General features: G+C 35.7%; 1 protein-coding gene across 1 annotated transcript in view; it reads left to right on the top strand.

Annotated features, from left to right (window-relative positions):
- LOC144356193 (uncharacterized) overlaps nucleotides 1-1841 on the top strand; it is a 28868-nt gene extending 27027 nt beyond the window's left edge. Inside the window, exons 9-11 of the mRNA XM_085508511.1 lie at nucleotides 192-242; nucleotides 820-852; nucleotides 1396-1841. Coding sequence (XP_085364637.1) covers nucleotides 192-242; nucleotides 820-852; nucleotides 1396-1520 — 209 coding nt within the window. The 3' untranslated portion in view covers nucleotides 1521-1841. The remainder of the gene's footprint in view (nucleotides 1-191; nucleotides 243-819; nucleotides 853-1395) is intronic.
- The last annotated feature ends 14985 nt before the right edge of the window (nucleotides 1842-16826 follow it).

Genomic DNA, 16826 nt, shown 5'->3' on the forward strand with positions numbered 1-16826 from the left:
GCCACTGAAGAAAAAAGAGCAATTTCAGTACGATTTGTATATATTTGACCATTCTTTTACATTTTTCTGGCAACACACACACATATAAGTTTGAAATAGTTTTATTTCAAGTATGTTGAATGTTGATATTTTATTTTGCCTTGAAAAAAATTCACATTTAATGATCGTATGATTTTTTCTAATTTGTGCAGGTAGCAGAACTGGAATTATTACTGAAAATCCTCTTTTTCAATGTCAATCTGGTAAGTATTAAATTTTACCTATTATACAATGAGGAGACCATACAATAATTTTTGACCATACAATACCAGATTTATTGAACAAGTGTAGTCATTTTTGTTCTGGTTCATGGCTATCAAGCAACTGAAAGATTAATAAATCAAGACAGTCGAAATCTGATTTCATGCTTTTCCCATATATCTATTTTGCAACTTATAAATTCATATTCCTAACACAGGAATTGTACATTTGCATAAATTATCACCAATCATAAACCACCTGTCATTTCACCCTCATCCATTTAAAGACAATGTTGATATTTATGGTTCTGTGGATGCATTTACAACATGCCTGTTCAATCCAAGTATTATGGTCACTAGACATAAGTGAACCCAACAGTGTCCAGGTATTTGAGGTTCGAAGAATTAGAAATGATCAGCTCTGTTTCTACACATCATGTTCTAGTGTAGTTGTGATTCATGAATCTGTTATGACTGTGAATATAATAACAACAATTACAAATGTATTTCAGAGTTTAGTATCATGTTAATTTTGCAGTTTTATTTTCACCTTCAGATAATTTCTTTCTTTCTTTTTCAGTTACTTTGATGGAATTTCATCAGCATGAAACAGGTATTTTTTTTTAAATGTATTAAAGTGGCAATAGCTGTAATAGTTTTGTTAAGTGAACCTTAGGTATTTACGGTACAGGATGACAATTTTATTAAGGGCCCTGAACGAAATTTCAAATACGTCACCATCTTGAGGGGCTTATCCTCTCTCTGGTGGCTACTCTGAAAATTTTATTTGTTAATTCCCATAATTCTGTGGGTTGTGCATCACAATTTTTATGGTTCCCCAACAAATGACCGATTTCAATGATTGGCAACTACTCTATCCTTGTTTTCACATCACATTTCACCGGACATTGGCCCTGTGTTGGGTCACTTGGCTCATGCAATTGTGTCAAAAACTATAATTCAGTAAGATCGGGTCATTATGTTTAAAAAAATATGTTTGAAGTCACTGCTATTGTTTCTTTAATTATCTCTATAACTATAATGTGTGTGTGTCATGTATGTCATAAATAACATTCAAAATAACAGAACCACTTTATACTGTATATATATTCCTAGTTGTGCTGTAAAATAACAGTAATATTTCATTTCATTTCAGTGAATAAGTATAACATTAAAGGAAAGAATATTCAACATGGAAATGGTACTAACACTATTCATGAACATCATCAAGTTGACAGGGATGATTCTAGTTCATTAGAAAATCAGGGTAGCAAACTATAATGTTGGTGCATAATTAGAGAACTCATCCATTACCATTTTTGAATAAATTCTGAAATATGACATTTCGAATTAACATATTAGAAATATAAATATTTGGGTAATCATGTTTTAAAATGGACACATATATATGTATATATTCAGACTGTTTTTAATAAGGTGGATATTGTGTTTGATAAAGGATATACTATTGTGATATTTTTAGCTCCGCTGTCGACTTTGTCGAGCGGAGCTTATCATATGAGTGATTGTCCGTCGTTGTCTGGTGTCGTCCGTTGTCGTCGTCCGTGTCAATGTTTTACTTTTTCGACTTATTCTTGAAAACTACAAGCCTGAATGCTTTGATACTTGGTGTATATGTACCTTGGGTAGACCTCTCTTAGATTTGTTCATTTCATGTTGATATCTTCAATTCTCTAATTTTGGTGAATATTTTTGTAATTTTTGGTAAAAAGTGATATTTTCGACTTCTTGTTAAAAACCGCAAGTGCAATTGCTTTGATATTACATATATAGGTACTACATGTGGACCTCTCTCAGATTTGTTCATTTCGTGATGATATCTTCAATTCTCTAATTTTGGTGAATATTTTTGTCATTTTTGGTAAAAAGTGATATTTTCGACTTCTTGTTAAAAAACGCAAGTGCAATTGCTTTGATATTACATATATAGGTACTACATGTGGACCTCTCTCAGATTTGTTCATTTTTTAATGATATCTTTAATTCTCTAATTTTGGTGAATATTTTTGTCATTTTTGGTAAAAAGTGATATTTTCGACTTCTTCTTAAAAACCGCAAGTCCAATTGCTTTGATACTACATACATAGGTACTACAAGTGGACCTCTCTCAGATTTGTTCATTTTGTGATGATATCTTCAATTCTCTAATTTTGGTGAATATTTTTGTCATTTTTGGTAAAAAGTGATATTTTCGACTTCTTGTTAAAAAACGCAAGTGCAATTGCTTTGATATTACATATATAGGTACTACATGTGGACCTCTCTCAGATTTGTTCATTTTTTAATGATATCTTTAATTCTCTAATTTTGGTGAATATTTTTGTCATTTTTGGTAAAAAGTGATATTTTCGACTTCTTGTTAAAAACCGCAAGTCCAATTGCTTTGATACTACATACATAGGTACTACAAGTGGACCTCTCTCAGATTTGTTCATTTTGTAATGATATCTTTAATTCTCTAATTTTGGTGAATATTTTTGTCATTTTTGGTAAAAAGTGATATTTTTGACTTCTTGTTGAAAACTGTAAGTCCGATTGCTTTGATATTACATATATAGGTACTACATGTGGACCTCTCAGATTTGTTCATTTTGTGATGATATCTTCAATTCTCTAATTAATTTATTTTGGTGAATATTTTTGTAATTTTCGGTAAAAAGTGATATTTTCGACTTCTTGTTAAAAACCGTAAGTCCGATTGCTTTGATACTATTCATATTGTTCATTTTCTAATGATGTCTTCAGTTCTTTAATTGAAATGTGCATTGCTAACAGCGGAGCTATCTCAGCCAATAGGCTGCTTGTTTCAATTATCAAGAGACATTTATGATGTAATAATATAATAGATATATTTATACAAGTATAAAACACTGAATACATTAATTCAAATTAAAATTAAAGTAAAGAATTATGTTTCTTGTTTTCGCTGACCTGCCTAAAAAACATTCACCATGGGACATTTTTATGTGAAAGTGTCCGTTTCTGGACAATGGCAGCAACTTCCTAGTTTAATTCAAAATTACGGCACTACAAGACACACTTTAAATGGTGTCATGTATGTAAATTTATACATATCAGGTCTGTTTCATAATCCACTTTTTCTGTGCTTTTTCAATACATTTCGTCCAAAATATTCACACAGGAATTACATGCAACATTTTTTTAACTGTAGAATGAACTACTCGACTATCTGTATTTATTGAAATCTAAGTATGAACAGAACATATTTCAAGATATTTTTACGCTGATGACAAGAACTAATTTGTTGGAAAATGTGCTCTAGCATTCAACAGATTTCAAAAAATAGTTGCTATGTGGACATTCCTGTAGGCTGAGACAATTTACATGCTGTGAATATTGTTTTAGCAAAGGGTGAAGGGTGAAGAGTGTGTTTCTATATATATAAACGTTGTGTGAGTAAATATAATCAATTATGTAATTAATAGTTACACCAAATGTATTTCAGGTTACAATGTTTCAATTAGACAGTCATAAGTGCCTGTTACATGTATGTGTAATGGCTGGTTGAAATGCTGGCCTCTATTAATAAAATATTAATTTTTCTTGTGTATCATTGTGTCGTTTTGGTGGTAGTGAATGTAAACATTGTGAACACCCCAACCAACAGACTATATTTACATAGTGCTGCTATTTGTCCTTTATTTTTACAGTGTCATGATTATTTTCATATAAAACAGTTTAGTTAGTCCCCGTTCGGACGCAGTCCGAAAACGGGGACTTATGTTTTGCCCTGTGTGCGTCCGTCCGTCCGTCCGTGCGTCCGTGATCACCTGTATCTCGAACATGCATGGACCGATTAAGTTCAAACTTCACTCATACATCACACATTATATGGGACATATGCACATGCATTTTTTTCATGATCCGATTAACGATAGCCGAATAGCGGCCATTTTAAGGCCGAAAATGCATCAAAATCGCACATTTTCACCATTCCGGACCCGGATCTCAGTTATGCATGGACGGATTTTGTTCAAATTTGGTACATACATTAAACATAATAGGACCTTGATGCACGTCATTTTTTTTGTTGGATCGGGTTCGAAATGGCCGACTGGCGGCCATTTTGTTTTAAAGAATTCAGTTCTGGATCCGTATCTGAGACATGCTTGGATTGATCGAGTTCAAACTTCACACACACAAGGTACATCATGTCACAAATATGTATGTGCATTTGTTTCATGATCTCATTAACGATAGCCGAATAGCGGCCATTTTAAGGCCGAAAATGCATCAAAATCGCACATTTTCACCATTCCGGACCCGGATCTCAGTTATGCATGGACGGATTTCATTCAAATTTGGTACATACATTAAACATAATGGGACCTTGATGCACGTCATTTTTTTGTTGGATCGGGTTCGAAATGGCCGACTGGCGGCCATTTTGTTTTAAAGAATTCAGTTCTGGATCCGTATCCGAGACATGTCTGGATTGATCAAGTTCAAACTTCACACACACAAGGTACATCATGTCACAAATATGTATGTGCATTTGTTTCATGATCTCATTAACGATAGCCAAATGGCGGCTGCTTTAAGGCCGAAAATGCATTGAAATCGCACATTTTCACCATTCCGGACCAGGATCTCAGTTATGCATGGACGGATTTCATTCAAATTTGGCACATACATTAAACATAATAGGACCTTGATGCACGTCATTTTTTTTTTCGGATCAAGTTCGAAATAGCCGACTGGCGGCCATTTTGTTTTAAAGAATTCAGTTCTGGATTCGTATCCGAGACATGTCTGGATTGATCAAGTTCAAACTTCACACACACAAGGTACATCATGTCACAAATATGTATGTGCATTTGTTTCATGATCTCATTAACGATAGCCAAATGGCGGCTGCTTTAAGGCCGAAAATGCATTGAAATCGCACATTTTCACCATTCCGAACCCGTATCTCAGTTATGCATGGATGGATTTTGTTCAAATTTGGTACATACATTAAACATAATAGGACCTTTATGCACGTCTTTTTTTTTCGGATCAAGTTCGAAATGGCCGACTGGCGGCCATTTTGTTAAAGAATTCAGTTCTGGATCCGTATCCAAGACATGTCTGGATTGATCAAGTTCAAACTTCACACACACATGGTACATCATGTCACAAATAGATATGTGCATTTGTTTCATGATCTGCTTAACAATAGCGGAATGATGGCCATTTTAAAGCCGAAAATGCATCAAAATCACGTATTTTCACAATTCCAGAACCGGATCTCAGTCATGCATGGATGGATTTTGTTCAGATTTAGCACAATGTGTTGTACATATGCAGGTGCATTTCGGTCATAATCTGCTTTGAATGTATATGTCACTCAAATATGAACGGAACGGGGACGTGTCATTGACAATGACTTGTTTATGTTGTTTTTCTTGAAAACACATATTGCAATACCACAAAACGTGCATTGGAGTATGGTATCCACTAAAGTAACTCGACAACCTGCATCTTTTCTTAGCTGGTAATTTTTTTATTCTCGTCCAGTGCACTCAAACGCCACAAACTGTAACATACAATACCTAATACTGTAACATGCAGTGAGATGAATTGACTCGTGTAGGTGGTTGCATTGCTAACTTGCTCTTTAATGTTGAAATATATTATGATTAAATCACATAAAATATGACAAATAAAAACAAACAGCTAACCAAACCCTGCAAGATATCCAAAAATTGCCCATGCCCATTATGTAAGCAAGGTGTTCGACCTAACGATCATTTCCTCGTCAGCTGTCAACATAGGTCCCGTTTAACCCACAGCGCAAGGATCGAATACCTCAATGCTGGGATATCTGAACCACTCATTCTAAGTTAAAAAGCCAAATGGTAAATTCCACCTTTGTCACCTCACCTTTGCAGTTGTTGGCCGCTACAGCAAGCCTCATGCCAGACATCGACAAGTACTTATATCATTACCATCGATCTCACAAAAGCTTTCTACCAGATTACCCTTTTGCACGATTCACAAAAATACTGTAGCAACTTCATGCAAAGGTGTCCGTGTCTGTGTGCGTTCAGCCATGGGAATGCCAGGATCTAAAACAGCATTGGAAGAATTAATGTATCGCTTATTTGGTGACCTTCTTGAGGATGCTAACATTGTCTAACTCACAGATGGTCTGTTCTGTGGTGCGAATAATATCAAGGACTTCTGTATGAATTGAAAAACGTCTTCTGTGCAAACTAACCGTCAATGACTGTCACAATTCTTGGTTGGGTGTGGAACAGAGAACCAATCATGCAAGTTGTATTTCACCGTATTTCTACATTCTTGTCATGTACTCATCTAGAAATGGTATGCAACCTACGTTCATTTATAGGTGCATATACATGCCAAGCTGAAGTTTTACCAGGGTGGTGCAGCTATTGTTCCCCCACAGAAACAATTGGACGTCATTTGCAAGATAAAATTTACTGGTCAGATGAGCTTCCTCTTGTGTTTCTCAGGCAGCGTTATTGTCAAATCAAACAATCACACTCCACAGATCAGATATGGATTTTTTCTGACGCGGCCGGTAAAAAACAGTGTAGTGCCCACCATGTACGTTTCACATGATGACAAGCTGCACCTCTCAGGCTTCTTCAGTGCCAAGCTTAGAGAACGTCAGGCAATATGGCTCCCATGTGAAGTTGAAGCATTTTCTATCGCCATTGCCACAAGGCAATTAGGCCCATACATTATTCATCACAAACCATGTGTTCATGCCAACAGAAAGGCATGAGTGCAGACATATAACAAACTTTGTCAACGCGAGATTTCAGCAAGCCCACAACCTTCCTTCTTCTGTTGGTCAATGTGCCAATGTACGTCACCTGGCAGGCAAGGATATTCCTTCAAAAGTTTCCAGTCGCAATGCCACAGATGTACCATCCCAACATGTCAGATATACTCATTTGTAGAACGAGTGGAAGATTTCGTCATGGGCACATCCGTTGAAGACATATCTTCGAGAAACAAATGCAGCATGGCAAACTGTCTAGTCAGAATGCGCTGGTTTAAGACGGTCAAGTTCCTTCGGTGGAATAGGAATGTGTGTTAACTAAATTAAGAATGTAAAATGCTAACTTAATACAGTTACTATTGCTAAAGATGGCCTATATGTAGTTAACCACACCTATCTAATGACAGCCTTCTTTGAAAGTACTATCTGAATAAGAGATCGGATGCATCAAGATTCGCAACAGAATCCTTGTTGTAGATAGAGCAACACAAGAAGTTGGGGCTGAGTTACTTCGCCAGGGTCCACTATGTGCAACTATTACACCACTATCCATCTCCTTCGCGATTATGCACGTTGATTATCGCATCCATTCAAGAGGTTTATCGGCATACGAGATGTGAACCAAAAAGACTAATTTACTAATTGTCAACTTCCTCTCAGTGACTATAAACTGTTTATAGACGAATGCATGAAACGTTTGACTAATCAACAAGCCAAGGTGATATCAACGACTTAACGCTCCTAAAGGCAAGACCATCAATACATCTTGTCTATTTATATTGCGACCGAAATAATTCAAGTGCCCAAGATCGCTACTTAGTGATTGGTGTTGATAGCCCATGGCACAACATCTGAAAGTTCTGCAGTAATCAACTTGGACTCTTTAGCAACAGAGTCACAAGACACTGCCTCTCCTACATTCAACCCAAGATTGTTATCTCCTACTGACACAACTCCAACATCTCTGATTAGAAATACCCCAATAGAGGTCAAGCCAACTTCCAGGACACTTGAAGATTAATTCATGGACTTTATTTGATTGTGAGTACTGTTCAGCCGTTTCTCTTTTAGTCTCTTTTATTCGTCGTTTGTTCATTTTTTATGTAAACTGAAGTTGTTACGCCACTATGTGTGATTATCGTGTTTTACGAATTGTGTTTATGCCCTCTTGTGTTCGCTTCCTTATATTTTCGACTGTGTTTCCAGTTGAGTAATAATATAATTATAGTTAGTTTAGTGCTCCAACTGAAATGCCTGGTTGTAGTCCAAGCGTTGTATACAACAGGTGTGTGTCCATACTGTAGTCTGGTAAAGTCGGGACTTCTTTTTTGTTTTATAAAAAAAAATGTATATAATTAATTGTCAATTTAGCCTTTTTAACGTGATCGCGAAAACTAGCGTGACTGCGAAAGAAATCCCGACTGGACGCATCTGTAGGCGACCCCTTGCGTTGGAGTGAAAACCGGAGCGGAATCACTCCGGTGATTATTAAAAGTTGTTGACTAGCATTGACAACTAATCAGAGTGCAGCTGTATACATCATATATTATCCATGTTAATGTACGTGACCTTTGACTTCTGAGGTCCCGGTAATTTTGAAAGACTACTTATATACATTGGACATTTAAATCGACTTGTTTTCAGTAAACATGGACGAAAGTATCGCTTTCGCACTTAGAAAGTTAAAGTATTCAACTCTGCGATCGAATCGAATCAACCTTTAAAAGGTCATGTTTACTTTCACACACCCAATAATCAATGACATCATGAATAATTAATAGCAGTCAAATGCCCAGTCGGGATTTCTTTAGCGGTCAGGTTAGTTAACGCTAAAAGGACTAAAAGAACAATTAATTATTTATTTTTGTAAAACAAAAAAGAAGTCCCGATTTTGCCAGTCTATCCATACTGGTGCATATCCTGGAAATAAAACGGAACGGGGTATGTCTCGATTGAAACTGTCACTACGCCCACTTCTGAACAAATTAACTGTTTTAAATACACAGCTCAATAATACCGTTACTATAGTGACATCATGCATACGTTTACACGATGAGGCACGTGTGCAATCTCGATCATTAGATTCATTATACCCCTTCAAAGGTGTCTGTCGCCATTGACTGAACATTTCTAAGTGTGGGAAACTTGTTTCTCTGTATCTTTGAAATTTATTCAAACATATATTTCTTTTCCTGATCCTTTTTTTCCCCATTAAAATGTGCATGCTTAATAAGCAAATATTTTTAGTTTTCCGTTGTGGTATCTTACGATGCATTGAACATATACTAATGCAACTCAGAACAGAGGTGTTATTGGGTAATTTGTTCATTTCCACCATTCGTATCAAGCATTGATTTAGTTGTTCGTAATAAAGTTTAACATCTGGTTTCGTAGCGTATTTCTTCATAGTATATGTCTGTCTAGACTCGGCCAAACAGGAAACCTCAAACTTACAGATACATAATATACAATATATGACGACTTTCGCTCACTCATTGGATTCTCAAACCTTCACTTCAACCACGCTTCAAGTACAACGATGGGACATGGCGCAAACGTAACTCAGACGTTATTATTGGTAATTACAGTATCAAACATGTGGTGATCAAACTGAAATATCATTTCAATTAAAATTAAAAACTGCGGAGTATGATAGTAATTCTGGATCTAGCAGCACTATTGGTCAATGTTCACGTGAGCAGGATTTCTCAGTCACAATGCAACAACAAAATGAGATGACTACATAGTTTCTTATCGACCACAACAAGTTTGTGGTTTTCATCAAAAAATACTATCATACCGTGGTGACTCAATTAAAATCAAATCATTTATACGTGCCTTCAAGCGTGGAAGATAGACTAAAACATAAGACCCAGAGGATACTATTTAGAACAATATACCGGGGACGAAACAGGAGAGTCACTTTTGAAAAAAAAGTAAATATCATAAATAGCCATGCTGTACCGTACATGAAGATACCGTACTTTCCCATGCTGTTGAATGTTTAACGTAAGAAATACGTGAATGTAATTTGCCACCATACTTGAATAAACATTTTATGATAATTTGATGTTCATATAATATATTTGTCTTTCACTGAAGTCAGTAATATTATTGAAGTTGAGTTTTTGTAAATTGTTTCTTGTGAATACAATGTTTATTATTTCTTTTTGGCCTATATACGTAAACAGAAAGTGATTTCCCCAGTTTTAATGTGTCAATTGCAAAATTTTACTCAAGTACCGTTATATCACACAACGTATTCCATAATATATAAACATATATATATACAGTCAATGAAAGGTACACTCTTGTGGTCATTATAACATTTTTGTAAAAATATATTTCTAATTGATATTAATGAGATAGTTAACATTATCCAATCAGCTAGCGCCTCATTTTGAATATATGTGAAGGCATGCGCGCGCATTACCGGCGTAGATAATGTTCCGCCATTGAGCCAATCACTATCAAATAATTCATTAAAGGAAAGCTGATGATCAGCTGTAACAATCTTTTATAAAACACGTTTATAGGTGAAACCTTTGCTTTGTATTGTTTGAATATCCCAAACAATTTGTTTTATTGCTTAATAATATAGTTTTCAATATATTTGTAGGTAAACAAAATTACAGTAGGTAATGAGGTGGTCTGGCTAGTGCCATTTTACAGTAATTTGTAATGTTGCGAGCGCATTTCACTGAAACAGCAGTTGTGAATTACGTATTATCGCTGGCTTACTCTGATTCCAGGGCTGCAGTGAGCATTAATTTCTCCCACACCTCACCAGATTCTACCAAGCATAATCATTCATCCAAAGACGGACAATACTCTGGAAAACCCGACCTTACACATCGTAAGATGCTGTTGAAAACTGCGAAAATCCCTACCTCCTACAATGGGAAACAAGCTCTGGCTATGATTCTTTTTGATGAAGGCGCAGACCGTAGTTTCATCACAAGCCATTTCGCCAAGTCCATTGATGCGAAAATTCACTCAACTGAAGAACTGAATCTCAAGTCATTCAGTAACCCACGCACCGCATTCAAAACCATACCCCTAACCACTGTCAACTTGCTGAAACGAGATGGTTCATGTGCTCCGATTGACTTGCTATACATTGATGAAATCTCGGATAACTTAACGAACAATGTCAGCCATAATGTAAGAAAACTACAATATCTTCGAAAACTACCCTTAGCGCACCCAGTTTCCAATGAACCTACGATAACAATAGACATTCTCATTGGTGTAGATAGGTATTGGGATTTTGTTGGTGACAAAATCATTCGTGGCAATGGCCCGGTAGCAGTTGAGTCATCTTTTGGCTATCTACTTTCGGGACCTATGCTCACTGGGAAACAACAAAGTTCACAAGTGCAAACTTTTCACCTCACCACTATGAAGTCTATTGATGAACAGCTCGAACCGATGAATGGATTGCATCACCAATCAACTCCAATCAATGAAATGAACACTAATTCTAATCCTAATGTGACACAAGAAACTTCACCTAACATCGGCAACATTATGGATAAAGCCTCACTGAACGACCATCCATTGACCCACTTATCAACAAGCAGTGACGAACTGACACCTCTAACTCCATCACACCTCCTCAACGGCCGTCCTATTCGAAGCCTCCCTCCAATGACACCAGTTGACAGCGATGCTATCTTGAATGATACACAGTCATCCATTCATCGATATCAATATATCTCTTCTCTCCGAGATGCATTCTGGAAATGCTGGTCATTGGAATATCTCACTTCTCTACGCGAGAGACATTTACACTCCATCAAAGGTGTGAAACATAACGTTGTGGAAATCGGAGACATTGTATTAATTCATGACAATGTGAGAAAACGTGTACATTGGCACATGGCCAAGGTTACTAAGCTGTTACCACGTCTGGATGGTATAGTGCACTCAGTCAAAATACTCACTCGTCGGGGAACGACAAACAGACCAATATCCCGTCTATATCCACTGGAATTAAATGCAGAAACCTCCAATTCAGTTCAGACAGAAACGGAACCTACCGGAATGAGTTCAACCATACAAAACCCAGACGCAACGCAAACCACTACCAGACGACCAGTGAGAAAGTCTGCTGTGAAAGCAAAGGAACTTGTGCAGAGATTGATAAATAACAATCTTGTTTAATTGAACATTATTGTGACTCTTATACATGAACACATCATTGTTATTATTGTTGTAAATTGAACCCTGAACTCTCACCTCGAAAACGAGGCATGACATGATGACATCATCATTTATTATTGTATAAGCCATTACAATCTCAATGTCATGTTAACTAAGTTAAAGTAACTAAAACATGCGCAATCGTCGAGATGTTTTCGTTGTTTGGCCGGGAATATATCGCTGGCTTACTCTGACATAATTTAGGTTTGTGTTAGTTTGTAGCATTTAAATGTCTAAAAATGATACTTATTCTTGCTTGATTTTATTCATTCTTGTTTTATATGTATTGTCGAATTACTGTCTTTCTTAATGAATTTACTTGATTAAGCATTGTAATGTTAGTTAGAAGTTATGTGCATTTCAACATGTTTTACTAGTGTGTTTACCTCAACTTAACATTGAACTCTATGGCAAAGAAACATGCCATTTCTAATTGATGATTACATTATTGGTCAGTTAAAGGGATTATCTTTCAGCCAATCATTGTCTTAGTACAGGATTAGGAAAGTTTATCTTTTGGATTACTGACCATGCCTTAAATAAGCCCCTTTTAGCACCTTGTGTTAGACTGGACCCAAGCAAGTGTCAGTATACTATGCTTATTGCTGTTCCTGTAACTCTGTTCTTAGCTAGTTGTAAACTCGATGTAGTACTGTTCCAGTAATAAAGATATTCTGCTGTGAGTATCTCAAATGGTTAATTTGTATCCAGTTGCTTATGACTTCATGGTTGTGATATATCATCTCACAAATCAGTGTTGACTACAACGATCCCCCCACACGTATCATCCAGCATGAAGCGCGTTCGCGTCGCCGCCTTTTTGAGTGTCGTGCAATAAAAGAGCTCCTCCAGAAACAGGAGGAAGTTATGTACGCGAACTCCAAGACGAGAAATCCGACTTTGCAATATTAGCGCTTCCACGTTTGGCGCTTTTGAAACTCCACGTTGCAAGAACGTTTGAAACTGTAAAATTGTTGGTACTTTTAAACTGGAACATTAATGACAATATTGTGTTCAACCCGTTTTTACATTTATTTGAAATAATGTATTATGTTTAGATTATTACTAATGTCAAAATACTGTACTATAAATACTGTGATGAGATCAATACAAAATTCCAATCTGATACAAATCTGATGTATTGTACGGCATGTATTTTTATATATTTTTTTGACTTTTACTATTTAAATTGTATTATTTTTTTAATGTTTTTTGTTACGTACTTGTGATTCGGTATTTTGTTAACTATCGTCACATGTGGGCTTTCGCGATTACCAAAAGGTCTTAAAACACAGATTTAAAAACAAAAACAAACTAGGATCTTATTTTAATCAGATTGTACAAAATTCATGCCAACAAATACAGCTTCAGCGCAATTACACCACTTTATTATCCTCTACGACGTATATCAAGTCATTGTTGTGAACACATTTAATAAATCAATGACATAAAACACTGCAACAAATACAATTAAAGGCAATTTGTCTTGTCTTTAATTGTCTCCGTTATTACCTATGACGTGGCAAGTGCCAGCAATGTACCATAAATAGTCGGTGGAGGTGGCGATTGCTAGCAAAATACTGTGAATGTCGGTGGAGGTGGCCAGTGACAGCAAGGTCATTTAAATGGCATGAGAAGTGGTGAGTTCCAGCAGTAGTGTACTGTAAATGTCTGTAGAGGTGGCGAGTGCTAGCAAGGTACTGTGCAGGCGTCGAGTACCAGCAAGTTACTATAAAAGTCACATTCAACAAAATATTGAAGGCAGTTTAAATATAAATGATATTATTTTTATCTAAAATATAATGGGGTTTGGGGGCGTTTTATTATAAATTATAAATATCCGACTATACTATCCCATAATTCTATGGAACACATCTACATGTTACCAGGTTACACCACTTTTTGCTGAAAAGAGTTTCAGTGAGTAAATGAATGCAACAGATTCCCATCTTAAGTGTTATCTTTTTGGGGGTTCTTTATGCTTACCGAACCATATAAATATACATATTAAGATCCAATAAGTTACTTGTTGAGAAGTTTCTTTGGGCAGTGTCTTACAGTCTCCGGGGGAGTTTTCTGGAATTCGGGTTAGGACCCTACTCATTCGAGCCTGAGTACCGTAAACTCTCTTGTTTTGGCGTCACTCTAATTTAGGCGTCAGGGAAATGTGAAAGGTCTTAGTTTTGTTCTAAGATAAGCGTCACGAAATCACAGACAATTCAAAAAATACAATTCACAAGATGAACAAAAATACTCAGTATATTTATTGTAATATGCATTATTTTTTTAGTTTTGTTGGTAACGTAAAGTATATTCTAAAAGAAGTAAAAATAAAAACAAACGCGAATGCATTGCTTAAGAGTAGCAAGTGATCACAGTGGCACAATCCGGTCATGATAGTTTCACAAGTGAATAACTTACAGTTTTCGAAGTATGGCAACTGTTGATTATTACTCAATAGTGATTATAATAACCATGGAGCTCCCTTTCTAGCTCCATGTAATAACGTATAAAAAATAAATTTGTTGAATTTTTATGAAATGTAAGTAGAATTCAACTTAGTTTCATCGTAAACGAATGATTTCGGTTGCATGTAAACGCCCGATACGATACGATATCCGCCATGTTTTTCAATACACGAGATGGCCTGAAATTGTGTTTTTTGACCTGATAAGTCAAGTCGCCAATTAACCAATCGAAATGATGGATTGTGCCAACGTGTTTAAATTACCATACCTCATTAAAATATGATAATGTCAGTACAGCGACTTCATGGCAAACGCAACACGGTAGAGATTTTCCGTTGTTGTAGTACGATTTTTTGGCTTTGATTTTGATGGGAAAATGACATTATTTTTTTTTTTAAATCAAAAATATTAGCTGTTTTCGAAAGTTGTGCAAAAGTTTACCACTGATGTGGGTCAGCGCAACAAAAATCCTGACTGGGCGTCAGGTTAGCATGAATCAAATAATCGGATAAAAAAATGAAAACGTGTCTTTCCAGCATTTTTGATAATTCCGATAAAACACATACTAGATGATGACTTGCCACATACTGTACAGTACATACAGTAAAAGTCTGGATTAAGTCAGCGTTGTCTAGCATTTTCTTTGCATCTATGCCCTTAACGCTGAGATGTAATTTGAAATTTGTAGAATCATTATAGACAAAGACACATTGTTCCCGTTAACAAAGTGATAATAATTTAGAGTTGATTTCGTTAATTTCCGATTGTACATTTATGTCAGTCTGTGGTGGAAGATTTGAACTGTCTCGTGTCTCGGGCTAAAAAGACTTTACGATCATTAAATATGTCAATAAATGAACGTGCATCTGTATGTCATCATGTGCATCTCCTTTAAACAAATTCTGCCCAAGCATGTCTTATGCACCAATTTTCAAGAATCTGTCATTAGTTAGGTGAAGTTCGGTGATTTGAAAAGTCTCTTGGTCACTAAATTTACTTTATCTGTGTTTCCTCAATACATTTACAGATATATTAGTTAAAATTCACAATACCTTATGATTATTATTCATTTCTTGTATGCAAAATTATTCAAATATGTGATATTTTGACCATAGACTTCAACCATAGGCATTTGTCATTCTCATAGAGAAAATCTGGCTTTTCAAAATATAACTGCAAGCAGTGATCAGGGTAGTTCCAAATGGCAATTGGCAATCTATGATAACTCACCTGTGGTGTTAGTTGCATGCCACTATCTGCTCCAGTACATAAAGTATTACAGTTATGCATACAGGTCACATATGTAGTCATATCGCTCTGCGATGCCTTCATTATAGCACTGGTTTACAGTGTATAATATATTACAGTTAAGCATATTAATCAGGTTACACATATTGTTAGATAATTTAGTCTTATATCTTGTCCCATGCCTTCAATATTGTACTGAATGCATATCTCTGACTGCAACAGAGCATATTAACATGTCCATATATGAACATGTGTTTTGTTAGTCACATTGTCAAAGGCCTTCTTTATAGCAATGGTTGCAGGTCATCTGCAGCAGTACTTTATACATGACAATTGTGCATATTGATTAGGTCACATAATCATATATGGTCATCTTATACGTTAGTCACATTGCCTGTCAAACGCCTCCATTATAAAAATAGTTGTATGTTATTATCCCAAACCGTGCTTGTGGTATTACAGTTATGCATGTTAATAAGGTCACACGTTTATATAAAAGTAGGTAATTAATATGCACGGGTTTCAGTGGCTTATACCAGAATACCTATAATCTGATGAGTGGTTGAAATATTTCAGAAAACCTAAAATTTGCTGATCAATATGCAAATCAGGTAATTAATATGCACAGATTACAACTAGAAACTAATCAGGTTTGCACGTTACCCTAGATCATCTATGTAGCTAATTACTATGGAAATTAATGAATGTAAGTTATATGCAACATGGATTAGAAACATTATATTGACAAAAAAATTATAATTACAATTAATATCAAAGTTTTAAACTATATATATAATAAAATTAGACAGATGCAGGATATATTTAATAATAAAATTCATGTCCCTAAATATCACATAAACTGTGGTATTCTCAAGCTCACTTATAGAA

Source organism: Saccoglossus kowalevskii, chromosome 15, assembly GCF_978046115.1.
Source record: "Saccoglossus kowalevskii chromosome 15, keSacKowa6.1, whole genome shotgun sequence".
In the NCBI taxonomy this organism is placed as follows: domain Eukaryota; kingdom Metazoa; phylum Hemichordata; class Enteropneusta; family Harrimaniidae; genus Saccoglossus; species Saccoglossus kowalevskii.